Below are 27,664 nucleotides of genomic sequence, written 5' to 3'. Positions count from 1 at the left end.
ATTTCATGTATTAATAGTACCACCATACTCATCAGAAAAGCTTTTAAAAGGTATTAGGAAATTGCCAAGTTTACAATGGCAAATACAAGTTTTCCAAAATTTTTGCCTGGAAGTTCTGATTTATAATTGACAACAATTGCTGTCAGTTGTGGGTTTTAAGTAACAGGTTTATTATTGATATGTAATTCACATACCAAACAGTTCACCTATTTAAAATGTGAAATTCAGTAGTTTTTAGTATATTCGCAAAGTTGTGCAGCCATTACCACCATCAATTTTAAAACATTTCCCCCCAAATGTTTTAGAATATTTAGAACATTACCCCCAAAAGAAACCCCATACCCTTTAGCTGTTATCCACCTACTTCTATCCCTCCCTGCTCCTAAGCAACTACTAATCTACATTCTGTTTATAGATTTCCTTTTTCTGGACTTTCATATGTAGCATGTATCAGTACTGCATTCATTTTTTTGTGTTGTGGTAAAATGTACATATCAAAAAAGTTTACCCATTAACCATTTTTAAGTTTACAATTTTGTTGCATTAAATACATTTACATTGTTGTGACAGTGGTAACATTTTTCGTTTTCAGAACTTTTTCATCATCCCAAACTGAAACTCTGTACCTATTAAACAGTTATTTCCCATTATCCTCTTCCCCTGCCTCTGGTAACCATAATTTCACTTTTTGTCTCTATAGAATTTGGCTATTCTAGATACCTCATGTAAGTGGCATCAGACAATATTTGTCCATTTGTGTCTGGCTTATTTCACTTAGCATGTTTTCAAGATTTATGCATATCATAGTATGTATCAGTACTTCATTCCTTTTAATGTCAAATCCCATTCTCTTGTATGAATATACCACAGTTGATAAATGCTTGGGTGTTTCCACTTTTGTCCAATATCAGTAATGTTGCAGTGAACATTAGTGTACAGGTTTTTGTGGAGATGATTTCATTTCTCTTGGGTGTATACCTAGGAGTGGAATTGCTGAGTCCTATGGCAACTCTATGTTTAACCTTCTGAAGAACTGCCAGACTGTTTGCAAAGAGGCTATACTATTTTACATTCCCAGCAGTAGTGTATGAGGGTTCCAGTTTCTCCACATCCTTACCAACAGTTGTTAGTATCTTATGTGAAGTACTGTCTTGTGATTTTGATTTGCATTTTTCTGATGGCTAATTATATAGAGCATGTTTTTATGTGCTTGTCGGTTATTTGTATGTCATCTTTGGGGTCCTTTGCCCACTTTTAAATTGGGTTATTATCTTTTTGATGATGAGTTGTAAGGGTTTTTAGTATTTTCTAGATACCACATTCTTACAGATACATATACATCTTTTCTTCTATTCCAGGGGTTGTCTTTTGATTCTCTTGGTAGTGTCCCTTTGTCTTTTTTTTTTTTTTTGGATGCACAAAAGTTTTGATGAAAGTCCAGTTTATCTAATTTTTTTCTTTTGTTGTTTGTGCTTTAGTGTCATGTCTAAGGAACAGTTGCCTAATCCACGGTCATGAAGATTTTTGTCTTCTTTTATGAGTTTTATAATTTTTGCTCTTACATTTGGGTCTTTGATATATTTTGAGTTAATTTTTGTATATAATGTGATTTAGGAGTTCAAGTTTTTTTTTAAATTAATTTTTTTGATGTAGTGTTCCATGATTCATTGTTTGCGTATAACACCCAGTGCTCCATTCAGTACGTGCCCTCTTTAATACCCATCACCAGGCTAACCCATCCCCCCACCCCCTCCCCTCTAGAACCCTCGTTTGTTTCTCAAGTCCATAGTCTCTCATGTTTTGTCTCCTCCTCCGATTCCCCCCCCCTTCATTTTTCCCTTCCTACTATCTTCTTCTTCTTCTTTTTTTTTTCCAAACATATAATGTATTATTTGTTTCAGAGGTACAGGTCTGTGATTCATGTCTTAGACAATTCATAGCACTCACTATAGAACATACCCTCCCCAATGTCTATCACCCAGCCACCCGCTCCCTCCCAGCCCCCACCACTCCAGCAACCCTCAGTTTGTTTCCTGAGATTAAGAGTTCTTCATATCAGTGAGATCATATTATACATGTCATTTCTTTTGCATGTCAGTATCCAGTTATCCCAGTATCATTTGTTGAAAGACTGCTCTTTCCACATCAGATTGTGCCTTAATACTGAAAAATATGAAAACTTAGAGAACTACCTGATGTTAGTCACACTGCAACATTTAAAGCCAGCTGTCAAAGTTAGCACACAAGTTCTTAAAAGACCACCTTCACTTCTGACAATAACTGCAGGTTCAGGAATTTCCCAAAACCACCCTCAGGTTTGATAATTCACTGGAAGAGTTCTCTAAAAGCTATTATACTTGGGTTATAGTTTATTACAGGGAAAGGATATAGATTAAAATCAGCTAAAGGAAGAGACATCTAGGGCAGAATCTTGAATTCTAAACACAAAGCTTCCATATTCTATCTCTTTCATGGAATCAAAGATTTGTGACATTATACATGAAATATTGCCAACCAGGGGAGCTCATCTCAGCTTCAGTGTCCAGAGTTTTCATTGGGGCTTCATTACATGGTCATGATTGAATTGATTGGTTGCCTACTATTGAGCTCAGTCTCCAGATCAACTGATAACTCATTACACAAAGTCCCCACCCTAAACCATATGGTTGGTCTTTCTGGCGTGGCCATTCTCACCCTAAGATCTGGTAACAAAGACACTTCTATCAGTTACAGATTATCTCCCGTAATCCAAAGCCCAAAACCAGATCTCTCTTTGGTAGGGCCAAATATTTTTCCTACGCTGGGACAAATACAATTTTCTGGGGCAGAGTTAAGAGAGTAACGTTTTTGGGGATGCCTAGGTGGCTCATTCGGTTAAGCAATCGACTCTCGGTTTTGGCTGAGGTCATGATCTCGGGGTCGTGAGATGGAGTCCTGTGTGGGGCTCCACACTTAGTGGGGAGCCTGCTTAAGATTCTCTCCCTCTACCCATCTACTCACGTGCACTTGCCCTCTTTCTAAAATAAATAATCTTTATTAAAAAGAATAAGGTTTTTTATTGAATATTCTGTCAGGAATTATATTGGGATCTTTATATATGGACATCTCATTAAATTTTCAAATTAACCCTGAGAAAACTGTTCCTTCGTTTTGCACATGAGGAAACTGAGGCTCATAATCCAAGCGACTATTCTGAGTGGTAGAGCTAAGGTTCTTTGTTCAGACCTAAGTTTCTTTGTTCCAAAGCCAAGCCCTCCATCAAACTGCTCATTATGACTGCTCCATTGCACAGCTCTAGGGGCAGTTTCTACATTCTATTCTCCGTGGATGGCTTTCCTTCCTACAGTGAAGCACCTTGGATCCCAGCCACCCTTAATAACACATACCATCTGAATAAAAGCAGTTGTGTTTGCTGCATAAATAGAGCTTCCAGACAAGTTTCTTGGACTCCTGTGAATTCTGGAGCTATCACCACACATTGCCTCCCAGCATAGCAAGTTAAAGGTCTATAAAGATATACTCATCAGGTGATCCTTTTTGAAACACCAAGCAGTGGTTGCCTCATCTTTTCTTTTGGGTTGATTTGAGTGTCACTGAAACTCTTAACTGCTCTTTTTTCCTTCTCAGGCTGCTGTACAGGACCGATTGAATGAGCAAGAAGGTGTACCAAGTGTTTTCAACCCACCTCCATCCCGACCCCTGCAAGTTAATACAGCTGACCACAGGATCTACAGTTACGTTGTCTCGAGACCACAACCAAGGGCAAGTTATTTTGTAGCTGGAATTTCCCCCTTATTTTACAAGTCCATTCACTAGGTTGTATTGATCTCTGTATGACAGGAGTAAAGGAAATATTCAGAATGTGAACCTGTTAGCTAGACTGGCTCCTTGGTAGATTTATTGGGTTTATCATTTTCCCTTGATTCCTCAATGAATTGATACGGTAAGTATCCTTTTTTTTTTGCTAGTTTTTGAAGAGTTTTGTGTACCTTGTTTTGAGTACACAGTTTTATTTACATGTCTAAAAATGTTTGCTACATGTTCAATAGATCTTTCACTTTTTTTTTTTCCAAGATTTTATTTTTTAAAGTAGTCTCTACACCCATCATGGAGTTCAAACTCAAAACCGTGAGATCAAGACTTACATGTCCTGCCACTTGAGCCAGGCACCCCTAGGTCTTTCATTTTCACTTTGAAGTTAGAATGTTTACTTGGTTCTTTGTTGCTTCATTTTACTTAATTTTAAGCTACTTCTGGGGGAGTTACTTAGAATCTTTATGGAGACCTTGGCCATATCTTTGAAATTAGTCTTGAAGGGCTAGTAGCAGGGAGGTGATGGTCGTTCCTTTAAATTCAACAGGCATTTAAGAGTGCTCCATTGTACCTGGTATTTTGTTGTTGGTGATCCAGGTATGAATAAAGAGCCAGTCCTCCCCCTTCAAATTGCTCTTACAGTCTAATTAGGAAAGTCAGCTATGTATACTAATAATGAACTGCAGAGGACTTTTTTTTTTTTTTTTAAGATTTTTATTTATTTATTTGACATATATATAGAGAGAGGTAGTAAGAGAGAGAACACAAGCAGGGGCCACTGCAGGCAGAAGGAGAGGGAGAAGCAAGCTTTCTGCTGAGGAAGGAGCCCGACGCAGGGCTCAATCCCAGGACCCCAGGATGATGATCTGAGCCGGAGGCAGACGCTTAACCAACTGAACCACCCAGGCGCCCCTTCAGAGGACTTTTTGGAGTTTCTCTTTCTTATTCTTGGAGTTACACTCAACCTCTTTTTTTTTTTTTTTTTTAAAGATTTTATTTATTCATTTGAATGAGAGGGAGAGACACGCGAGAGAAGGAACACAAGCAGAGGGAGTAGGAGAGGGAGAAGCAGACTTCCCACTGAGCAGGGAGCCCGACGTGGGGCTCCATCCCAGGACCCTGGGATCATGACCTGAGCCGAAGGCAGATGCTTAACCGACTGAGCCACCGAGGCGCCCCTACGCTCAACCTCTTATATGTGGATTTAGAATTCCAAAAAAGCACTCTCTCTAACCTTGCAGCAGTTAGAATTTACTCCATTATCATACATTTTTTTGTGTGGAGTACTTGACAACGTTATAAAAATGGGGTTTCTAACTGGTTGTATGGGGCATTCTGAAGTAGAAGAAAACAGATTCCTAGAGCAATTATATGACTCCAGAAATTCTGTATATGCCTAATATTTCCTCAGTTTGTTTTGGGTTTGACTCTGTTTGGGACCCTAATGTCAGCCATGGGGCTTCAGTGCTCCCTGGCCATAGACACAGGGAAGGTCTCAGGTTAACACATTATGACATAGGAGAAATGCTTTGTAAACTATAGAGCCCCTTATATATTCTAGTTAATAATAAAAGCAGCAATAATCAGCATTGCTAAAATAATAATTAGTATTATTACTAAGATTGGCAGCTATATGGGGATTTATAATTGTGGTTAATGTAATTATTTGTCATTTATATACAAATGTCCAAGGTGGTAATGGTGGTTATCTTTCTTGTTACTTATGTATACCATATTTTAATGTGTAAATCTGAAAAGGAAAGAATGAATATTTATGATTAGGGAGGCATACTTGTAACTAAATTTGACAACTAGTATAAGTAGCTGCAGAAAGTGTTGAAGCAGATTTAATACAGAAATTATGTGATAAGAGAAAAATATGATGGTATTAGATGAAATGAGATGAAATGCAGTTGGTCTTTAAGAAGGATGATGTGGCCAGGAAAAGGGAACCCATATTGTGGAGGAAGGAATCATGTGAAAGAACAAAAAAAGAGTAAAAATCTGAACTAGTCATTTTGTAGGGTATTAGGGATTGAGAGAATGGTGTCTAACTTTGTTTTTGGAATTTCAGGGGCTGCTTGGATGGGGTTATTACTTGATAATGCTTCCATTCCGGTTTACCTATTACACAATACTTGATATATTTAGGTATGTACATTTGTATTTATGCGTCAGTAGCAATAGGGCAGACTTCGGAGCTGAAACATAGACCAGAATAATAAGGTTTATGCTCTGTTAGTTTTGACTTGCTAATTTGTCATCACATTGAATACTCTTCCTGAACAATCTTTTAATATAGTATGACAATATTTTAAACTGATCAAACATAACAGATGTTGTGAAATGGAATTGTTTTAAATTAACCCTGTAAAGTAGTCTTGCTTGTTGTTCTCAGGGTCAGTCTACCTACATTTATCATTATCCTCCCTCCCATCATGTTTGTCACCTCTACATTCTCTAGTTAATCTTCACACCCTTTTCTTTCTAACAACCATTATCTAGTACACTCCTTGTAACTTTTACCCTAAACCTAATCTAACTTCATCTGACTATTCATAATCCCAACAAACTTTCTTGCCCTGAGATTACCCATTTTTCTCCCCACCCACAACAGTTTTACCTCTCAGACACTGCTATACATTCTCCTCTGTCCTGGCAACCTCAGGTTGCTGACACTGGCACTCTTTCATATGTATACCCCCTTGATTCACACTTCCACTTTTCTTACTGCTTCCTTCATGTACCATTTAGAGAGCTCAGCACTGGAAGACAAAGAGGGGCCAGGGCTAGAAAATGTCAAAGGGGACCAAGTTTCTGGCATATCAGTCTTGGGGCATCTGGTCTAGAGCTGAGTAAATGAACCCATACCTAGGCTTTATTGGGAACTAAAATGTTTTATGGGCATCCAGGGCAACAGATGGAGCTAGAATATGTGGTCTGGGCCTCGCATACAGGGCAACCTGTATTTCCCCCATATATGGAAAAGATTTGCCTTGCTCTAGAGAGCAGAGGCTGTGGAGGTGAGGACCCAGCAGGTGTAAAAGTGCAAGGATCAGGTAATACCTTTTACCTTGACTGCTTGGTGTTTTAGGAGTCTGCCTGCTTAATGACTTCTTTGCTTTAGCAAAATTCTTATTGGTCACCAGTTAATCAATTGGTACTTTTTCCATCTTTATTTAAAATGGGCACTTTATTTAAAAATGGGCACATATAAACCGTTAAAATCACAACAAAGACTGCATTGAGATTTTTTTTTTTTTAAGAAAGCTGATTGTCCTGAATTATGTAAGCCATGGGAATATATTATAATTAGAAAGGAAGAAGTGACAGCCTTTATCCATTTGTTCATCGAAATTTGAAAACTTAAAAGAGTAATAAGATAGTCTTAATACTTAATTTCAGAGAAAGTTATCAAAATATCAATCTTCTAAAGGATTTCTAACCACTCCCCCACATATACAACTTCTTACATTTTTTAATTTCCTCTGGAATGTTTGTATCAGTTAATTTGATTGATTACTCAGGAGAATTTCTAAGTGAAATTGTATACACATGGGGAATTTGAGAGGCTAAGGAATTGGCTCAGTATTTGGTAAGGAAAGTGTCATAGTTTAGTCACCTGTTCTGTGCTGAAAATGCCTCAAGTACGTTAATATTGTTTGCTTTCCTTGGAAAAAAGTATGCATGGCATGTGTGACTAATTTTAATGCAACTGTATCATCCAAACAACTTGTTTAATGTTATGTAGCATATTGACTTATCAAAACTCTCTGTTCATGGCCTTCTATGGAAACCCAAAGGATACATAAGTGGTGCTATACAAATATGATAAGATAGGCTCTTTAGAAACAGATGTGTGGTATCATCCTTAACCTGACAATAGCTGCCAGGTCTCCAAATCTGCCAGTGTACTCTAGATCAGTTTTATAACTTCCTTCATGGATGCCATTAACCATAAACCATTAAGCAGAATTTTACTTGCCCCCTTGAAAAGCAAGTGAATCATGACCGCAAGTTCCAGGTTTGAAGTCTGTCCATAATTTGAATAGCTTGGGAGTATGCACTAAAAATTCAAAATCCCGGGACAACAGAAAGGAGAGGGGGAGGCAAGTAGGACAACCAGAAAGAGACAGAGCTCTATTCTAGAGCAATGCTATCCAATAGAACTTTCTGTGATAATGGAAACATTCTGTATCTTCACTGTCCAGTGTGGAAGCTACTAACCACATGTGACTGTCGAGTACTTAATGTGGCGAGAGTGACTGAGGAACTGAATTTTATTTAGTTAATTTAAATTTAGATAGCCACATGTGGCTAGTGGCTGCCTTATTAGACAGTGCAATTCTAGAGAGTCTGGGGCACAGCCTGACCTATGATCTTTTTGGACTGTGTCTTCCTTTCCCAATTTTTCTAGTCCTGAATTTTTCTGCAGAAAACACTCAGGATTTGTTTAGGCCAGTGTTGGAACTTATAATCCTAGTAGTTTACATTTGTCTTGAACAGGTAGTGGAAAAACCCTTGCTGCTCTGCAGCTTTTGAGCCAGACTCTACTCTCAGGTTTGATGGTCCATTCACAGACCATTCACCTCCTTTTGCTGCCATGCCTCTGGCTCTATTGTAGGAATCTTTACAAACTGGCCCACTCCATATGCGCTACAGTAAGCCGATTCATGTGATATTTATTCCTTCCTCCCCAGGTTTGCTCTTCGTTTTATACGGCCTGACCCTCGCAGCCGGGTCACTGACCCCGTTGGGGACATTGTTTCATTTATGCACTCTTTTGAAGAGAAATATGGGAGGGCACACCCTGTCTTCTACCAGGGAACGTACAGCCAGGTCAGTGCCACAAACCATATAGATGCCAATTTATTGCTATGGTTCTATCCACAAAGGAAAGCATAGCCCAGCACTGATCATTTCATTCTTTTACTTAAGAACCTTAAATACCTCTTCACTGCTTACAGAAAAAGAAAGCCAGCCCTACTTGATCTAATCCCAACCTCCTTTTGAGGTTTTTTGTATAACTTGTTTCTCCCTACCCTAGGTTCCAGCTAAACCATTTCCTGAACATACTCTGTACTTTTTCACCTCTGTGCCTTTGCTTTTGCTTTTCCCTCCACCTGGAATGCCTTACTCACATTTTTGCTAAATGGAAGCTTGCCCATCCTTCAACTAGGTCATATCACTCCCTTCATATACCCTTTCTGATTGATGTGCCCTACCTGGCCTACCTTGCAATCTAAAATAGTAGTCTTTCCTTTTGTGCTTTCATAGCTTTTTTTGAAAACTTAAAGCAGTTTCACATTCTTCCTTATATTATGGTTGATTATGTTCTTGTTTTATCTCCTATATCAGACATTAATCCCCTTGAAGGCAAAGCCTAAGTCGTCTTTGATCCCTCACAGAATTAAATAAGGGCATAGACCATAGACTCAAGGCAGCACATCTCATTCAACCCAAGCCACACAGACCTTTGAACTGTTACCTCTCAGGGGGTGAAAATTATGAGTTCTGTGGGTGTTAGGCATATCTCTAGCTTGCCAGAGAAAAACGTAGAAATAACATTGTGAACATAGTCCAAAGGATGGTTCTACTTCAGCCTTCCAGTATTCCTGAATCTATCTGGTAAAAAAGAAAAATGCTTACTCTTGCTTCCTGCTTTGATTCTCCCATATTGGCTTTTTCTCATAGTTGGTCTCCTCAGTGGCTCTGCTGCCACCCTCCCTACTCAACAAGCATTAAGCACCTACTATATGCTGGACGGTGTGCTCAATGCTAGAGATGCAGATGTGAATGAGATGGGTACCACTCATGCACCCTCTTAGCTATGATCCTGAGGGTAGACCTCCACTGGTCATTCAGGAAATCTTAATTGAATTGTAATGTGCTCAGGATTATGCAAATGCAAAAGCATACACAAGAATCTTGAACATTGGCCTTGTCTTTGAAGATCTTTTAAACCCTGTGCTCTTTAAAATGCATTTGGGTCCCCCAGTCTCTCATCCCTGCTTGATATGTGGCCTGGTATCAGACTCATCTTTGCAGTATTTTTTATGGAGAAGGATGTTGTATCTGTAAAGTGGCAAAATTCTCACCTCTCCTTTCATGTGGTCAGATTCTCCTGTTTTTATCTTCCTTTAGACTCTGGGAACAGCTGACTTTTCTGTGATTTGTTGGGGACCTTTCTTTGTCAGCCTGTCTACTCTCATGTGCCTAATACAGTTTAAATCCTAACAACACTAAAACCTTTTCATTAAAGCTTGTTAGCGTGGACTTTTGTAGGGAGAAAAATGCCAGGGGTGTGAAGGTAGGAGCCCAGAATCTGATTTCTTGTTCACCTTTTTTCCTCATTTCTCCTTTTGTTCCTTTAGCCTAATTAAAAGCTCAGGGCACAGTCGTCATAATAATTAGTGATCTTCTATTTCCCACAGGCACTTAATGATGCCAAGCGGGAGCTTCGCTTCCTTTTGGTTTATCTTCATGGAGATGATCACCAGGACTCTGATGAGTTTTGTCGGTAAGTGGATTGATCGTTTATTTGTGTAATTTTTTTTATCTGCTGATATTTTGTAGTAAGCAAGTTCTTCTCATGTCTTTTTCATTCCTCTCCACAGCAACACACTCTGTGCACCTGAAGTTATTTCCCTAATAAACACTAGGATGCTCTTCTGGGCATGCTCCACAAATAAACCTGAGGGATATAGGGGTAAGTTGTATTTCTTTTTCCTCATTGATATTGGTGAGATATCTTTGGAATAATCTGGGAAAACATGCCATTTATTTATTTATTTTATTTTTTAAAGATTTTATTTATTTATTTGACAGAGAAAGACACAGCGAGAGAGGGAACACAAACGGGGAGTGGGAGAGGGAGAAGCAGACTCCCTGCTGAGCAGGGAGCCCGATGCGGGACTCGATCCAGGGACTCCAGGATCATGACCTGAGCAGAAGGCAGTCGCTTAACCAACTGAGCCACCCAGGCGCCCGAAAACATGCCATTTATTGCACAATTATTCCATGTTAGACATAGTGCTAGTTACTATTTATACATTATCTTATTTAATCCTCTCAGTAGTCTTGATGGTGGTTGTATTATCTCTATGGTTTAGGAAACAGGCTCAGAGAGTTTAAGAGACTGGCCCAAGATCATAGTTAGCAAGCCTCAGATCTGTTAGACTCTAGCCCATTCTTTACAGGTAACCATTGCCAGGGCCTGTTTTATTTTTAAAACACCCAGTCATGTCCAGCAACTTGCTTTTAATCTAAACGGCTTTTTACTGAGGAGTTTACTGTTGTCATCAGCAATTTTAACAGAGCTTCTTGCACAATGAGTTAGTTGTTTGAGTACCTTGAGTGCTGATGGGGATTCAGAAAGTTCAGATCTTTGCTGACAATAACTCTTCAGTGGAGGTAAGTACTTTTGGAAGTCAATATAACATAGAAAAGGTATCCAGTGAAGAAAAATGTAGTTACTTTGCAGCTACTTCTGTTCAGTGACTTGAGTTATATACTAGCATGCTAGGCACTGTCCTAGATCCTAAGAATCAAGATGTTTTGCCTACATCTTAAAATCTGAATCTTTACTCCTAATTGGTTTTTAAACATCTGATAGGTTTGTACAGCACGCGTTTTGCCATCCTAATATGGCTTTGGGGATGGAGGGTAGTGGATAGAAAGAGACTAAGGATATTTTTTATAGAAGCTTATAAAATTTCTTCTTTCAAACCATAAGGAAAACGTTTACTCTGTTATGGTATAAACCTTGGTTATTTGGGGAACCAACTTTCTAAAACTCCTTTAGAACAGAAAAACTAGCTCTTTTGTTTGAGGGTGAGGTGAGGGAGACATGAGAAAAGGGGTAAGGAAGGGATTGAATAAGAGGAAGAAAAGGCAGAAGACGGTGGAGCTCATTACCAGTGATATAACGCTGAGACTTGCAGCCTTATTTCCTTTAGGCTTGACACTTGACATAGGGAAAAATCAGCCTCAGCAGTAGTCCGATTCTTTATAGATCCTTTCTTATCAAAAAGACATTGTCCTTGGGGCGCCTGGGTGGCTCAGTTGGTTGAGTGACTGCCTTCGGCTCAGGTCATGATCCTGGAGTCCCGGGATTGAGTCCCGCATCGGGCTCCCTGCTCGGCGGGGAGTCTGCTTCTCCCTCTGACCCTCCCCCCTCTCATGCTCTCTGTCTCTCATTCTCTCTGTCTCAAATAAATAAATAAAATCTTTGAAAAAAAAAAAAAGACATTGTCCTTGACCTCTATAGTCTTCCCTAGTATCGTTATGACAGCCACCCCCATCACAAAAGCCTGTCCTATTCTAATCAAATTACCTGGGAATAGAGACACAAAAATAAAACAACAACAGCAATGATTAAGAAACTAGAAGGAGAAAAAGGTACTCAGAGAATAAGTGAGAGCTCCTTTCTTTCCCAAGTGGGATTAAAACCTTTCTTGCTCATTGTGGAAAGTCTAAGAGTTGATCTGGTTCATCCCTAGGGCTGCCCTTGACCTGTTGGCTCTTCTTTCTGTCAGTCTCACAGGCTTTACGAGAGAACACCTACCCATTCCTGGCCATGATTATGCTGAAGGATAGGAGAATGACTGTGGTAGGACGGCTAGAAGGCCTCATTCAACCCGATGACCTCATTAACCAGCTGACATTTATCATGGATGCAAACCAGACTTACCTGGTGTCAGAACGCCTTGAAAGGTACAGGGGAGTCCCTCTCTGGAATAGAGAGAGACCAGCTACAAATTTGGGTGGCTGACCCAGGGCTACACAGATCCTGACTTATTCTCTGTCTTGGGCAACTTTGAAAACCTCATCCATTTAGTGTTAAAATATTTATGTACTTTGACTGAAATAATTCTCCCATCAGGTCATCTGTTCTTGGAGATGTGAATCAAAATAAAGACAAAGCTCTGTGCTCAAGAACATATATATCATGTCATTTAAAATACCTGAACCATGATCTAAGGAGCTTAAATGTAAAAAATGTGGAATTGTTAGAACTCTTCGCCCGCATTACATAAGTAGTGTACATTAATTGTAGAAAATGTTGAAAACACAGAAAAGCACAAAAAAGTTTAAAATCACCCATAATCCTACCACAACTTTTAATATTCTGGTGTATTTTATTTTATAGACACATACTCTATCTCATCCACTCATTCCTACGTATACATTCACACTTTTTTTGGAGAGAAAATAGGAAGTACACCAAAATGTTACAGTATTTTCTCTTTGGTTAGTAGAATTCTGAACAAGATATTTCTCCACTTTCCAAATCTTCTAAGATGCACATACGTGGTTTTTTGTTTTATGAAAGCAATATATACAAAAATGCAATAACCCAAAAGGGTATTTAACTGTAAAACATGATCTTGATGATCGCTTTTTGGCAATAATATTGTTACTTTTGTTAGAATTGGGGAAAGGATAGTTTTATTTGTAAAGTTAAAAGGGAAGGGAAAAGCTTACCATTTGTTTTTCTGACAAATTAAACTGGGAAAAGAGATCGTTCGTTCAAATCCTGCCATGCTCTGCTTTGGAATCCTTTATGGTAGTGTGAAATACTCATCTGTCAAGATGTCAACCTTTTACCTCCCCAAAAGTTTCAGTATGAGGAAAAAGAGATTGTTCTTTGCCTTCTCTGAGTTTTGATCTGGTCACAGGGAAGAACGAAACCAGACCCAGGTGTTGAGACAACAGCAGGATGAGGCCTATCTGGCCTCTCTCAGGGCTGACCAGGAGAAAGAAAGGAAGAAACGAGAGGAGCGGGAGCGGAAGCGGCGGAAGGAGGAGGAGGTGCAACAGCAGAAGTTGGCAGAGGAGAGACGGCGGCAGGTAATGAACTTGTCTTTACTCCTTGTGATTCCCAAACTGATCTTAAGTGTGAAAGGGAAAAAACTTGAAGATGATGGGATTTGTGGGTGTTTTAATTTCTTGCCTTTTTTTTTAAGTAAGTTCTATGTCCAGTGTGGGGCTTGAACTCCTCAAGAGTTGCGTGCCCTACTGACTGAGCCAGGCAGCTTGCCCCCTCCTTGCCATTTTTATATTTACTACATTTTCACAAAAAGTATTTTTTAAAATTTTTTTTGTTTATTAAAAAAAAATACATCAGCGAAAGTAAGCAAAACAACTCTGTTACATGAAAAGCAAGTATAAATGGATAACGAGCAGTTCAAAATTGACAGCAATAGTTTTTATTTCTTAGCACCAGTGTTAGCTAATTTGGCATTTCATTCATGATCTTTCATCATATATTGCTGCTTGATTATAGCCAGTGTCTTTTAGCTGTTCCCTTTTTTTCCGACAGCTAAATACCCTAACGTAGTTACATGTGATGCAATAGCACTTTGAATTAGGGTGTTTCTGACTCTTGCCAAGAAAATTTTTTTACAATATTAGTCATTCCTTTTTCTTCTGGCTACGCAGTAAACCTACATGGTGATAGTATTCCTGTTTCCCTGTTGGAGCCATAGCCTCAACTTTGCTTTGTGTCTATACAGAATTTACAAGAGGAAAAGGAAAGGAAGTTGGAGTGCCTGCCCCCGGAGCCTTCGCCTGATGACCCTGAAAGTGTCAAGATCATTTTCAAATTACCCAATGATTCTCGAGTAGAGAGACGATTCCACTTTTCACAGTCTCTAACAGTAAGGACCGCCTAAATTGTGTGAAGTGTATGTAGGGTCTGGGCTATATATTTGGAAGCTTTTAAGGACTCTTCAGAGTGTTGTTGGTCAATCTGTTGCTCTCATGAACAGGGCAGGAAGGGCTGGGGCAGAGAGAGGAGTGCAGTGAACCATTAGGTTCCTTCAGTTCTAGCTGCCAACTCAAGGGAGCTATTAAGATTTTCTTTCATCATGTTTGAGTTCTGAAGTGTACCTTACCAGGAAGCTCCACAAAAGGCTTGGATATTTAAGGTGGGAGGCTCTTCCATGCTGCTCAACTCACATTGGCTTCAGAATCCCACCAGAACCCCTTGCTCTGTCTCCACAGAAAACTCTGTCTCCACTGACCTAAAAGCACCAGAATGACACATCTGAATATAAATGCATGTGCAGTTTGCATTCAGTTGTCGCTCTCCCTTTCTATCCATTTAGCCCCTAAGAAGCCCCACTTTGTGGAGCTACCTTGTATATTTGGTATCTAGAGGTAAATAGTGTTTCCATAGGGAAATGGTTAAAAGCAGAGTTTCTTAGAGTCTCACAGAATGATGGGGTTACCTGGGTGGCTCAGTTGGTTAAGCCTCTGCTTTCAGCTCAGGTCATGATCCCTTAGGCCTGGGATCAGGGCCGTGTGTTGGGCCCCTTGCTCAGTGGGGAGTCTGCTTCTCTCTCTCCCTCTGCCCCTCCCCCACTCGTGCACTTGGGCTCTCTGTCTCTCAAATAAATAAATAAAATCTTAAAAAATGAGGATCAAATTTTCATTCGGAGATTAATAGATCTGTTTTCTTTGTCGATGTACTTTGTTGACTCAATTTCTTCATCTGTAAAATGGGTATGATAATAGGTACTCTCTAATAGGATTGTCGTTAGGATTAAGTTCATATGTAAAGGGCTCAACATTGTGCCTGGCTAGTAGTAAGCACTCAAATGCTAACTGTTGTTTTTGGTATTTATAACCAAGAGGAAATTTCTGTTTATATTGGTAGTTGGTATGTTGTCTTTCCAAATTTACCAACTATAGTAGATTCTGCCATTTCCCTGATCACTCGAAATAGTCAAGAGTAAACTGCATAATAGAAATGAGAATGCACTGTAGTCAAGTGAGGACAGGTAGCACATTTATTAGTTCTCCTGTTTAAGTAAAGAACATTGGACAAGTTGCAGAATCTTTTACAGGGCCTCAGAAACCTCATCAGTTAAATGGAAATATAATCTTTCCTTTAATAACTTTAAGCTGAAGATACCTCAGGCTAGGCACTCTAGGGGTCATACAAATGAGTGAGACATGGTCTGGAATTCATGGAGCTTACGGCCAGTAGGGAATTAAGACTCAGAGTTAATACAACGTAAAAAGTTGTGAGGCATCCTGGTGAGAGAAAAGGGAGTAGCTTTCTCATTTTATTTATCTCTCATTTATGCATTTATTCTATTGAGGGAAATGCTCACATCCCTAACTTTGGATTCTTAAATTGGGATAACATGAATGAGCCTCGTAGTACATACCATGTAGTAGGTGGTTACTAAATGTTCATTCCCTCCTCCCTGGTATGTTTCCTAACTACTGAGGTTTGCATTAGATTATAGCTTGCATCCATGTACACTAACAGTTTCACATCATAGTACACCTGAGCTTTATGGAGCTTTTACTCCCCAAACTCTAATTGTGTATGTGAAAAACCTAACAAAAATTAACTCTCTTGAGAGTTTCAGAAGAAAATCTTTTAGAATTGTGGAACAACAATAGGCTTCTGGCCGAAGGGGAACCAACCTGTTTGTTAACTATTTAATCCTTAAAGACTTTTTAAATTTGTTTGTCTTTAAGATTTTATTCATTTGAGAGAGAGAGAGAGTGCACAAGTTGCGGGGGGAGGTGCAGAGGGAGAGAGACAAGCAGACTGCCCGCTGAGCGGGGATCCCAGTATGGGGCTTGGTCCCAGGACCCTGAGGTCATGACCTGAGCCAAAGGCAGCCGCTTAACCAACTGAGCCACCCAGCCCCCCCAGTCCTTGAAGACTCTTAAATAGGTTCTCAGTTTCTAAAAACAAACCTCAAACTGAGAGAAATACTTGGTCATAAGTGGGGATAAGGCTCAGAGATGGAAAAGAAGTATAAAGGAGAAGTGTAGTGATGGTGTGGGCCTTTAACATTCATGGAGTTTATAACATATAACTGAGTAAAGATTTATAGTTTTTCATGCTCTTACAAACTTTGTGTCATCTTCCTGTGAGATCTCCTCTTCATAAATAATCTTAAAAAGTGATTGTACTGTGAAATACTCAATTTGCACAAAGCTTAGCTCTTGATAGTAGTAAAGTGCTAAGATAAAAAAGAATAAACTGTAGAAAAATCTCCAGGTCTCATGAGTGGGCAGTAAAGTAGCAGGTGACTTTCTGTTAAATGAATGCATGTTAGAGAGAATCCAAATTATACTCAGCCCAAGACTCATTTTTCTGTTAGGAACCAAAAGCGACCTCTGGAGATGATGTGCGTTGTCAGTGGCAAACAGAAAATGCCAATTTTATACCAGGGTTGAATATTTATAAGCAAGATTAAAAAGGAAACAAAATGTTGTTTAAAGCCTATGTTGCGGGGCACCTGGGTGGCTCAGTCGTTAAGCGTCTGCCTTCGGCTCAGGTTATGATCCCGGGGTCCTGGGATCGAGCCCCGCATTGGGCTCCCTGCTCGGCAGGAAGCCTGCTTCTCCCTCTCCCACTCCCCCTGCTTGTGTTCCCTCTCTCGCTGTGTCTCTCTCTGTCAAATGAATAAATAAAATCTTTAAAAAATAATAAAAAAAAAATAAAAAAAAAAAAAAGCCCGACGCGGGGCTCAATCCCGGGACCCCCGGATCCTGACCTGAGCCAAAGGCAGATGCTTAACAACTGAGCCACCCAGGCGCCCCGGATGTGGCTTTTAAATACCATTGTCCATTAAGAAGAACTAGGGCTCCTTGGAAAAATGGCTGATTCCAGAGCTGGGGCAGGAAAACACAAGATCAGTCTGGAATACCTTGGACCAGAAAGCAACGAATTATTCAAAAAATGATGGAGACTTGCCACAAAGACACAGAAGCCATCTTGGATGGGCTCTTTGACTCCATCTGGAACATTTGGATGACATTGAAATAAATTTTGAAATATTGAAATAAAGTAACATTATAAGCTACTGAATAAAATAGGGAATCATGACTCTGTGTTAATATAAATTAAATAAATTGAAAGTTTGAGGAATAGATATCTCTGTAGTTTCAAAGTACCTCCCCACAAGATCTCTTCAATTACAAAGGAGAAAGGAATGGCTTCAACCGTGGAGAGGCCTGGTATCACCACTTTAACGGAGGGATCAAAGTGCACATTATAGGTACTGGGGCAAATCGGAATTATGCTCCAGCTAGATAGGATGCATTTAGTAGAATGCAGCATCATTTCTTTAACACTTCTGCCAAAGAACGTACCTGGAATCTAATCGTGAGTACACATTAGACAAACAAATTGAAAGACATTCTGCAAAATAACCAGTAATCTTTAGAAGTATCAAGGTCATGAAAGTCAGTGAAAGACTAAGGATTTGTTCCAGACTTAGAAGATGTAATAATGAAATGGAATACATAATCCTAAACTGGATGCTTTTGCTGTAGAAGGCAACTAGCAAAACCTGAAAACTTTAATAATAATTTAATATATATTGTTATGTTGCAGCATTAATGTGCCAGTTAAATTTCCTGTGTTTTGAGGGCTGAATTATGGTTATGTAGGAGATCGTCCTGTTTATAAGACAGACACAAGTATTTTGGGGGTGACAGGACATCAGGTTGGCAGCTCATTCTCAACTGGTTCAAAGAAAAAAATTCTATGTTCTGTACTTCCACTGTTCTGTAACTCTCTGATTATTTATTTATTTTTTTTTATTTATTTGACAGAGAGATAGCACAGGTAGGCAGAGCGGCAGGCAGAGGGAAAGGGAGAAGCAGGCTCTCTGCTGAGCAGGGAGCCCGATGCGGGGCTCAATCCCAGGACCCTGGATCATAACCTGAGCTGAAGGCAGCCGCTTAACCAACTGAGCCACACAGGCGCCCCATCTCTCTGATTATTTCTAAGTAAAAAAATTTTAACTCTATATCAGGATGTCAAGAAAAAAAAGATGAATCACTTCAGAAGTAGGCCTAGCATGGGGCTGTGTAATCTCTTAAAAGAGCTGCCCTACGTATTTGCTCTGTGAAATGGAAGGACCTCACAATAGAATTCCAGTGTCATGCGATGACTTAATATTTACAGTCATCCTGGAGAGAGCTGGCGAGGGGATATTTGATTTCATCATTGTGTTGTCTGTCTGTCTTTGTCTTTCTCTCACTGCCCTTTTTCTATATGATCTGCAGGTAATCCACGACTTCTTATTTTCCTTGAAAGAAAGCCCGGAAAAGTTTCAGATTGAAGCCAACTTTCCCCGGCGGGTGCTGCCCTGCATCCCTTCAGAGGAGTGGCCCAACCCCCCCACACTGCAGGAAGCAGGACTCAGCCACACAGAAGTTCTCTTTGTTCAGGACCTAACAGATGAATGACATTTTTTCTTCCTCTCCCCTCCTACCCTAATCCCTAAAAGAAATGGAAAAACAAAAACAAAAAAAAACAAGAGAGAGAAATTCATATTATTATTATTATAATACAATATTTTTTTTAAAAGACTGCTGCATCCTAAGGAAGGATCAGAAACCATGCTGCCTAAAAGAGTCACCACCTGTGTGCGCGCGCACGAGGTCAGCAATGAACGTTTCCGCTGGCAAGCCCACCCTCCCCTACTGCCTCTGCACCACGCACCTTCCAATGAAAGGAGACTCTTCACCTCCAACCCAGTCATTGTCCCTACTGGGGAAGGGGACATTCCCACTGGTTCTCATTCGTTCTTGCTTTTATGGAAAATAAAGTGAAAAAACCTCTATCATCCAGCTACTGCAGCATCTTCTGAAGACTTGCTTCTCCCACCACCAGAGAAGAGAGGGAAGAGAAGGCACAGAACAGAGATGTTCCTTGAACTTCCCACAATTTATAAATAACTTCTAAATGTTTTCTGTTGCTTTGTAATGACCAAAGGAATGAGGCTGATATAGGTGTTTTTTTCCCTTAACTTTATTTGGTAAGAGCCAATTCTTAAGCCCATGAGTTCATGCCCTGGGCTCCTTAGCCCACAAGAGTGTAATAAAGGTGCCCTGGGCTGGTTTGTGCTTATTTCTGCCATTGTTCCTCTCACATTCCCAGAGAGGTGGTTCTTTTTGGTCCAACTCTTGCTGTCCTTTCTTGCTATCTATGTGCCCCCCTTTGAGTATTGGGAGGAAATCTGGGTTCGTTGCCCCACAAAGACCGTACAGATATACTCATATATGCAGCGTGAACTCTGTGTATACTCACTATATACATGACTGCAGCTTTCCCTTGGAATCTGTACCAGGTGGTTATTACGGGATCTGAACCAAAGGATAGTGACTCTTCATTCCTCTTCTGACACATGCATGCTCTTCCTTCCCAGCCCTGAGCTTTCCTGAACTGCCAAGCTTGGTGTTTCCCAAAGGAGTAGCAGGACCTATGGTAGAACCAGCAGAACCCCGTAAGAGTTCCCTGCCTGTCTCAGTGGGAGTGTGGTGATGGTGGTGGTGATTTAGGCATAGAACTAGAGACCTTGAAGGGAGCCAAGACAGAACTCTCAGCCTGTGTAAACTGTTGGAAGGCACATTTAGTTTCTGATGTAGCCACCTGCTGGAGGCAGTTTTAATCCTCTCTATTGCTGTGTTGAAGTAATAGGGTTTTTTAACCTCTGGATATCTGTGCTGTGGTTGAGTTTATGGTAATGGGTACATGGGTCAGGCCATGTATTAACAGATGCCAGCATGAACTGGCAAATATTCCAAAGTGTTCTACAGCTAGACTGGTGCAGACTCGTAACACTGCAACCTACTGAAGTAACTGTAGTTCTAGCATGCTGTGAGGCCAGGGTTCATGTCAAGATAAAACATAACTTGGTAGATTTGCGGTTTCTAAAGGCTTTCTCTCTTGCTTACCTAAAGTCTAAGGGCCACTCTTTTAGGTAGCAGTGATGTGTCTTCTATTCTCTGTAGCCCTCAGGGGTTGGGGCAAACACCAAGGAACAGAGTAAGGAACCTCACACAAAGCACCTGGGGAGCCTGGGAATTTCCCAGTGGCCTTGGCACAGGTGTCTAGAACACGATCTCTAGGAAAATTTAATTCTGCTCCTGGCTGCCTATTATTCCACTTTGTTTCCTGCTGCCTGAAGCCCAGATGAGTGGGAAATCACTGTCCGACTGTTGTGTTTTCATGAAAGGAATCTGGAGTGAATACCAGGATAAAGCATATTCTCCACTCAACCTTATGTGAATTCTGCTTCCTGCTGACAACCATGCAAAGAGGAATTTTCCACTTAACTTGGAGCCTCCCTCCTTGTTGAACTCACAGCTGTTTCCCTGGCAGTACACAGGAGGGGACGACATTAAAGGCTTTCGCTAGGTTGGGTGTACCAAGTATCTTGCCCATACCTCTTTGGGAAGTTGTAAAACTTTTTCCTTAATTCAGTCTGCATCCTATTCTACAATGTGCACTTTATGTCTCTTGCCCTTTTAAAACTTGTTCAGTGAAGGAGGTCAGATGCCAGAATATTAAGAAAAAGTCTATGTCGGTACAGTTCTTGTGATGGCCTACCCATTACTTCAGGTTTCAAGAGGTCTTATCTGAAGCACATGTTCCTTCCTAGTCCATCTTAAAACAGGCCTGCTTTGCTCAGACCACGTCCCCCCCCTTCCTTTCTCCTTGCTGACCCTAGGGCTGCTGCCTAGGTGCCATCTCCCTTCCTCCTCCGTGAAGGATGCACGTTTTGTCACTTAAAGCCAGTACAATCTGTTACTCCCAAGGACCTCTGGGAACTTGATGGGACCTGCAAGGGAGAAAATACTGAGAAGTATCTGCAAGGATTTCCTCATTTCCAGATCACCTCTGGGTTATTTCAGCTGTTTATCAAACAGCAAGTCATCAACCTAACAAAAACACTTGTTTCAAGTTGTGTTCTGCAGTCCCAAAACTGAAGTTGTAGATTCAGCTGAATAACCATCAGAAATGGCCAAGCAAAGACAACCTGTTGGAGTCAGTTGAATTTCTGCAGCCTCAGTGTGGCCTTTCTGGTCTTTTCTTTCACTTCTGCAGAATTTCCTGCAGCAAATACTTCTTTGTAACCTTGTCTTCTTCCACTATGATGTTTGGATAAAATATGACCAGAGGAGAATATTTATCTATTAAAAAAAAAAAAGGAACCTAGAATCTTCAACTGAGCAGTCATGAAAATTGTTAATGGTGCCAAGGCCAAGGAAAGAGTTTCAGAAAATGACTGTGGGAAGGAGTGCTAACCCCCAGAATGCAAAATCAGGGGAGAATTATCTGGTGCTTGAACAAGGAGCTCCACTTTACAACTGGTTTTTTTAGGACTTGTGAGGAACGCAGCAACAGGAAATCCATCCACAAAGGATGCAGTGCCCCAACTTGTACTGCACCTGAATAGTTATGTGATAATTTACTGAAGAAATCTAGTGTACTTTAAATTTTTTTCATAAAAGTTTACATTGTATTGTAGGTTAACATTAAATGTTTTATAACAAAAATCTCCTAACAAGTTGTGGGTCTTTCTGTCCAGGAGAGATGTGGTAGGTATTTTCCTATGTGTGAAGGAAAGTTTGGGAAGTCATGGGGTTGGGAACAGGGTATTGCATTGCTGAAAAGCAAGGTAGAATCAAAGAAGAGCAAGGAGTTAAAATAGTGTATTTCAGTGAAAGGGGGCAACTTAGTGTGGTGTTAGCCGGAGCAGACAGATCCAGGTTCAAGTTTGGGCCTTTCTGACCTCAGACAAGTTCTTTAGTTTCCCACAACTATAAATAAAGTTAGCACCATCTGTCTCAGGATGGGTTTGTAGGTTAATCAAATGTATATGAAGTGCCCAACACAGGTGTCATTGTTCACTTTCTCCATGGGAGTGTATTTTGAAGGAATATTTTCTTGTAGTTGTAACTCAGTTTTATAAGGGATGCCATGTCTTCTGCTAGTACAGACCTATGTCCTTGTGAATGAGTGCCTAAAGAAGAGTCACCTTTGATCTAATGAAGTCTGGACTGTTGGAGCTCCCCTCCTAAGGTATTTTTGCTTGTTTTCTTTTTTTTTATTTCCGAGAGGAAATGTAAGCCTTGGTTCTTTGCCTTTCTCTTCCCCACTGTCTGACCTTGCGCAGAGAACTCATTCCTGTGAGCTACGAATTCTTGTCACCTTCAGAGTCTACCCTGTTGCTTATCTGAAGATGTGGGCTTCCATTTTGTTTGTTTTTTGTTTGTTTTTTTAAATGTAGATCTTAACCATAAACTAGAAAGTCTGCTCAGTCTAGTAAGTCTGCAAGAAGCGTTTGTTCACCTTAGGTCAGAATCCACTTTTAAAAATGAACACTTCACAATTGATTGTGAAGCTTATGTGTAAAATTTTTGCCATCAATTAACAGTAAAGGAAGATTTGAACTCTGATGCCAAATACACTTGGTTTCAAATCCCGGCTGTGACCATGGTTTTGGCCAAGTGACCTCAACTCTAGGCTTCAGTTTCATCATCTGTAAAATGGGGCCAGTTGTAGCCTTGCAGTCAGGATGAAGTGAATTGCTGCTGCAGTTACCTGGCACACAATAGGTGTTCGGTAAGTAATAGCTCCTATTACTGTTTTCAGCACAGTCTGTAGCTTGCCCACTGCCAACAGTTTATTCTAGATACAGATGAAGGAGAGAAAAAGGGGAGGGGTTAAGTTGACACTTTGCTTAATGCCTGATACTTTTTCTTGCCATGCCTCCAGTGTTACAACTCCATGCACTTTTCCCCTGATGGAGCCACCGGCCCCCAAAGTCTCTTGCTCCTGACCGTGAGCTCAGCCAACACTGTGCTGAGCTTCTCCTCCCTCTCATGGCTCTACCTCTACCCTTTGCTGTCTGCCCTTCTTGGTAACTCCAAATGATGCCCCAAACTCCTAGGTTTCTAACCCCACTAAGCTGAAACCTGGTTCTCTCTTGAAGACACTACCTCAAAAAGCCCTTAAGCAGATACTGCTCATTTTCCTTCTTATCTTGGAACCAGGAAAGGGATCTGTATTTCTCTTCTGCCGCTTTGATGCGCTGTTGTCCAGGACAGTGTTCCTGAAGCACATGCCATCTGCTTGGACTACTTTATCCTGTTCTGGTTGCTACTGGACATTCCCCAAGATGTTGGCAACTGATACTTTCTTCTTCACCAGCAACCTAGGTGACTCTTACATCTACATATGTGGATTTCCTAAAATTCTGGTCCTACTGCTCCTGATTTGACTTGTGTAGCTGCTGAATGTAGTAGAAAGAGGCTTTGAGTCAAATCTGAATTTGAAACTACCCCTTGCTGAGTGCTCTAGGGTGTTTCCTCATCTATAAACATCAAGGCAGTGCATCCTTGGAAAGTTCAGATGCTCTTTAAATGGACTGCTGTCTGTGAAGTGCCTGGTGGTAGGTGGAAGGATGCTTAGTACATGTTTGCTTTCTTTGCTCTTGTCCCTCCCAGCAGTGCTGTGCTTTGAGGTAAGCCTTCAATGTGAACTACCTCACCCTCAAGACCTCAGAACCAAACCCTTCCTGACCACAGCCTTTAGTGCTCCACTGTCCCTACACTGCCCGTAAGGCCTTTTTGTCCCTCTCCATTCCTCTCAATCTCCCTACTAGAATTCTGTTGGTTTCATGGTCCTCTCCACTACAATTCAGTGCTGTCACAATTTCCCAGAGTTTAACTGAACAATTTGATGTCTCTCTTGTTCCCTAAGTTGCAGAGTCCTAGCATGTACCACAGTAAACTGAGGAGCCTGGGTGTTGGTGCCCACTTCTGTGATCCAGCTCTAGGAAACTCCCCATGTGTTTCTACCGCATAGGCACTGCTCCACTGTGTCCCCTTTCTCAAATCCAAGCCCACCTGCATCCTCTTCACTCTAAGTCCATTACTAAAAAGCCTACTTCCTGAGAAATTTGAGATCTTGTCACAGAACTTCATCCGCTTCCTTTTTCACCTCAAAATTGTTCTGTGATGTTACCTGCTTCCTCTTTCCTTTCTGTCTTGTTGGTGTATTTTCTTTTGAAGGAGATATAACTTAAACACAGTAAAATGCCCGAATCTTAAATCCACAGCTTGATAACATTTTACCTTTATGTGTACACCAAAAACAAGATGCAGTATATTTAATCACCCCAGAAAGTTACCTTGTGTGTCTTCCCAGTCTGTAGCTCCTCAGAGATAACCACTATTCTGACTTCTTTCACCATAGAAGTTTTGCTTGTTCTTAAACTTCGTATGAATGGACTGTGTGTGTGTGTCTGTGTGTCTGTGTGTGTGTGTGATTTTATAAATGGTTTTTTTTTTTTTTTTTTAATATTTATTTATTTGAGAGAGCTCAAGCAGGAAGGAGGGGGAGAAGCAGGCTTCCCGCGGAGCAGGGAGCCCGATGCGGGGCTCAATCCCAGGACCCCAGGATCATGACTTGAGCTGAAGGCAGAGGCTTAACCATCTGAGCCACGCAGGCACTCTATAAATGGTTTTTATTTAGAGAGAGTGCATGAGTTGGGGTGGGGGAGAAGGAAGAAAAAATTGTAAGCAGGCTCCACACCCAGCACAGAGCCCGACGCAGGGCTTGATCTCATGATCTTGAGATCATGACCTGAGCTGAATTGAAGAGTCGGATGCTTAACCCACTGAGCCACTCAGGCGCTTCTGTTTTTTGTTTGTTTTTTTAATTAAGTAATCTCTACACCCAACATGGGGCTTGAATTCAAGAGTCACTGAGCTGACTGAGCCAGCCAGGCGCCCCATCAATTGTTTTCTTTATTCAAGGATTCCTATTCATGATAGGAAACTTTAGGAAGTGCAAAGAAACAAAAAAAACCTTCATAATATAACATTGTCCAGAGGTATCTATTGTTAATATTCCAATGTATGTCTTCCCAGACTGTATATAAAAACTTTTTTTTCTACAAAAATGCAATGGCATTGTAAATATTGTATTATCTCAATTTCATATGTTCTATATTTTTTTAAATGACTATGCAGCATTTCACTGAATGGACGTATCATAAACTATAAACTGATAAAAATCCTCATGACATTTTAGGTTCAACTTTTTTTTTTTTTTTTTGCTTTTCTAAGATTGAAAAACATCTGTGTAGTGATAAATGTACACATCCATGCTTGTTTTCTCAGGGGAAAAAAATCCTAGAAGTGAAGTTACTGAGTCACAAAAGGATGGAAATTTTGCTTTTTTAAATGTTTGATTTCCAAATTGTAGTGCAGAAAAGTTATTTATACTCCTGCCCAGCAGTGTGTGCTCAGTCTCCCATTTGTGTCATCATTGCCAGAACCTTAACTAACAACTATCCCCTTTTCTTTTTTTTTTTTAAAGATTTTATTTATTTATTTGAGAGAGAGAGAATGAGAGAGAGCAAGCACATGAGAGGGGGGAGGGTCAGAGGGAGAAGCAGACTCCCTGCCGAGCAGGGAGCCTGATGCGGGACTCGATCCAGGGACTCGATCCAGGGACTCGATCCAGGGACTCGATCCAGGGACTCCAGGATCATGACCTGAGCCAAAGGCAGTTGCTTAACCAACTGAGCCACCCAGGCGCCTGCAACTATCCCCTTTTCAATCACTTGAATCTCCCTTCATGTTCCATCTAAAAATGTTTGGCATCCCCTCCCTTGCAAAACCTTAATCTTACCCACAAGTTACCGTCCTATTTCCTTTCCTGCCAAGATGGCTTGCATAGCCAGCCTCCACTCTTAACCTCCTGTTGATTGAACTTCCATCCCCACTAACCATCTCTTATGGTCAGCTGTAACCTCCTAATTGGTCTCTTACAAGATCTCTGTAAATGTAAAAGTTCCCCAGTTGGTACCTGATACAGAGTCAAGTGTCCCCTTGTTTCTGGCCCACAGATTGGGGGTCAGATTATGTGAACTAGGTTAGGGAATCACACTTTATCCTGAGGGCCATTGAGGGGCTTTAAGCAAGAGAGATACATCAGATTTGGATTTTAGAAAGCTGATTCTGTCACTGGGGAGACTGGATGGGAGGGGGCAGGACTGAGAGGTGATATGAGAGAGTCCTGGATTAGGAATGGCTTGGGGATGGTGGGGTGTTAATGATGGAAATAAGGACTATTTAGAAAGCACAATGACCAGGAGGACCTGGAGGCTGATAAGATGTGGGGGGTGATGGAGTGAGAAATTGAGGATGATGTCCAGGTTTCTGACGACTGCATTTAGGAACAGACAGTCACTGGTGACCTTCACAGGTGCTAGATCAGTGGAGTACAGTATCAGAAGGCAGAAGTAATGAATGGGAGATGAAATAGAAAGATGAAATGTAGGCAGCGCTCAGGAAATTAGTCGGTGGAAGGTATTGGAGGAACTAGAATAAGCCAGAGAGGAGCTATGAATGAGGAAAGGTCATTTGTTTTAAGGTGAGAGAGACTTCATTATGTGTAAATGTTAAAAGCAATGAGATTTTAGAGAAAAAGGTTGAAAATGCACAGAGAAAAGATAACAGAAAGATGCCCCTGGGTGGTGGAAGGGTTGGCCTTAGGAGGAAGGATGGGAACAGAAGTTGGTGTATTTGTAGATTTGAAGGCAGAAGTTGAGTGTCTGCATGTGATGGGGGTTGATGGGGGTCAGAGGTCTAAGAATACTGAAGAAGAGTTGAAATAGCCATTTTAGAGAGCAGGCCAGAGTATAGGAAGATTTAGGTGGCTTTCTGGAAAAACTGAGAGCCCAGGTGAGACTGAGACCAGAATTCATGGTGGGAGTAGACATGAAAAGCCAGGTAGTGTCACCAGTCTATTTTCTTCCTGCTGCCAATTTTCTTTCTGAAAACAGACATCACATGTGGGCATTCAGTTTTCAGCATCCCCTTTGTCCCAGGTGAAAGTCCAGCTCCTCCGCCTGGAAGATGGGGATTTCAACTCTGGGCCCTTACAGAACTGTTACAGCTTTGTTTTTCTGTTCTTCCACATAGTCACACTAACCATCCATTACAGATCTCTTGATTGTTCCCTAAACACACCATGCACTTCCTGCCTAAAGATAAACTAACAACT

At 40.8% G+C, this 27,664-nt stretch overlaps 1 protein-coding gene and 1 long non-coding RNA gene across 4 annotated transcripts in view; both read left to right on the top strand.

Moving 5' to 3' along the window:
- Positions 1 to 22,140, top strand: part of FAF2 (Fas associated factor family member 2) — a 70,504-nt gene extending 48,364 nt beyond the window's left edge. For all 3 annotated transcript variants that reach the window (XM_045900738.2, XM_045900746.3, XM_064596534.1), the window contains 9 exons: positions 3,628 to 3,762; positions 5,888 to 5,964; positions 8,514 to 8,652; positions 10,248 to 10,333; positions 10,431 to 10,522; positions 12,351 to 12,528; positions 13,494 to 13,665; positions 14,331 to 14,474; positions 18,862 to 22,140. In XM_045900738.2, the coding sequence (XP_045756694.1) occupies positions 3,628 to 3,762; positions 5,888 to 5,964; positions 8,514 to 8,652; positions 10,248 to 10,333; positions 10,431 to 10,522; positions 12,351 to 12,528; positions 13,494 to 13,665; positions 14,331 to 14,474; positions 18,862 to 19,044 (1,206 nt within the window). In that variant the 3' untranslated portion in view covers positions 19,045 to 22,140. The remainder of the gene's footprint in view (positions 1 to 3,627; positions 3,763 to 5,887; positions 5,965 to 8,513; positions 8,653 to 10,247; positions 10,334 to 10,430; positions 10,523 to 12,350; positions 12,529 to 13,493; positions 13,666 to 14,330; positions 14,475 to 18,861) is intronic.
- A 1,083-nt stretch (positions 22,141 to 23,223) lies between these two features.
- LOC135365410 (uncharacterized) overlaps positions 23,224 to 27,664 on the top strand; it is a 14,470-nt gene continuing 10,029 nt past the window's right edge. The window contains exon 1 of the long non-coding RNA XR_010413190.1: positions 23,224 to 23,805. This is a non-coding gene — a long non-coding RNA (uncharacterized LOC135365410). The remainder of the gene's footprint in view (positions 23,806 to 27,664) is intronic.

The sequence above is a fragment of the Mirounga angustirostris genome, unplaced genomic scaffold, assembly GCF_029215605.1.
Source record: "Mirounga angustirostris isolate CCGP_5_RB_7025 unplaced genomic scaffold, mMirAng1.0.hap1 SCAF_7, whole genome shotgun sequence".
Lineage (NCBI taxonomy): Eukaryota > Metazoa > Chordata > Mammalia > Carnivora > Phocidae > Mirounga > Mirounga angustirostris.
This window is presented reverse-complemented; position numbering and strand designations above follow the sequence as displayed.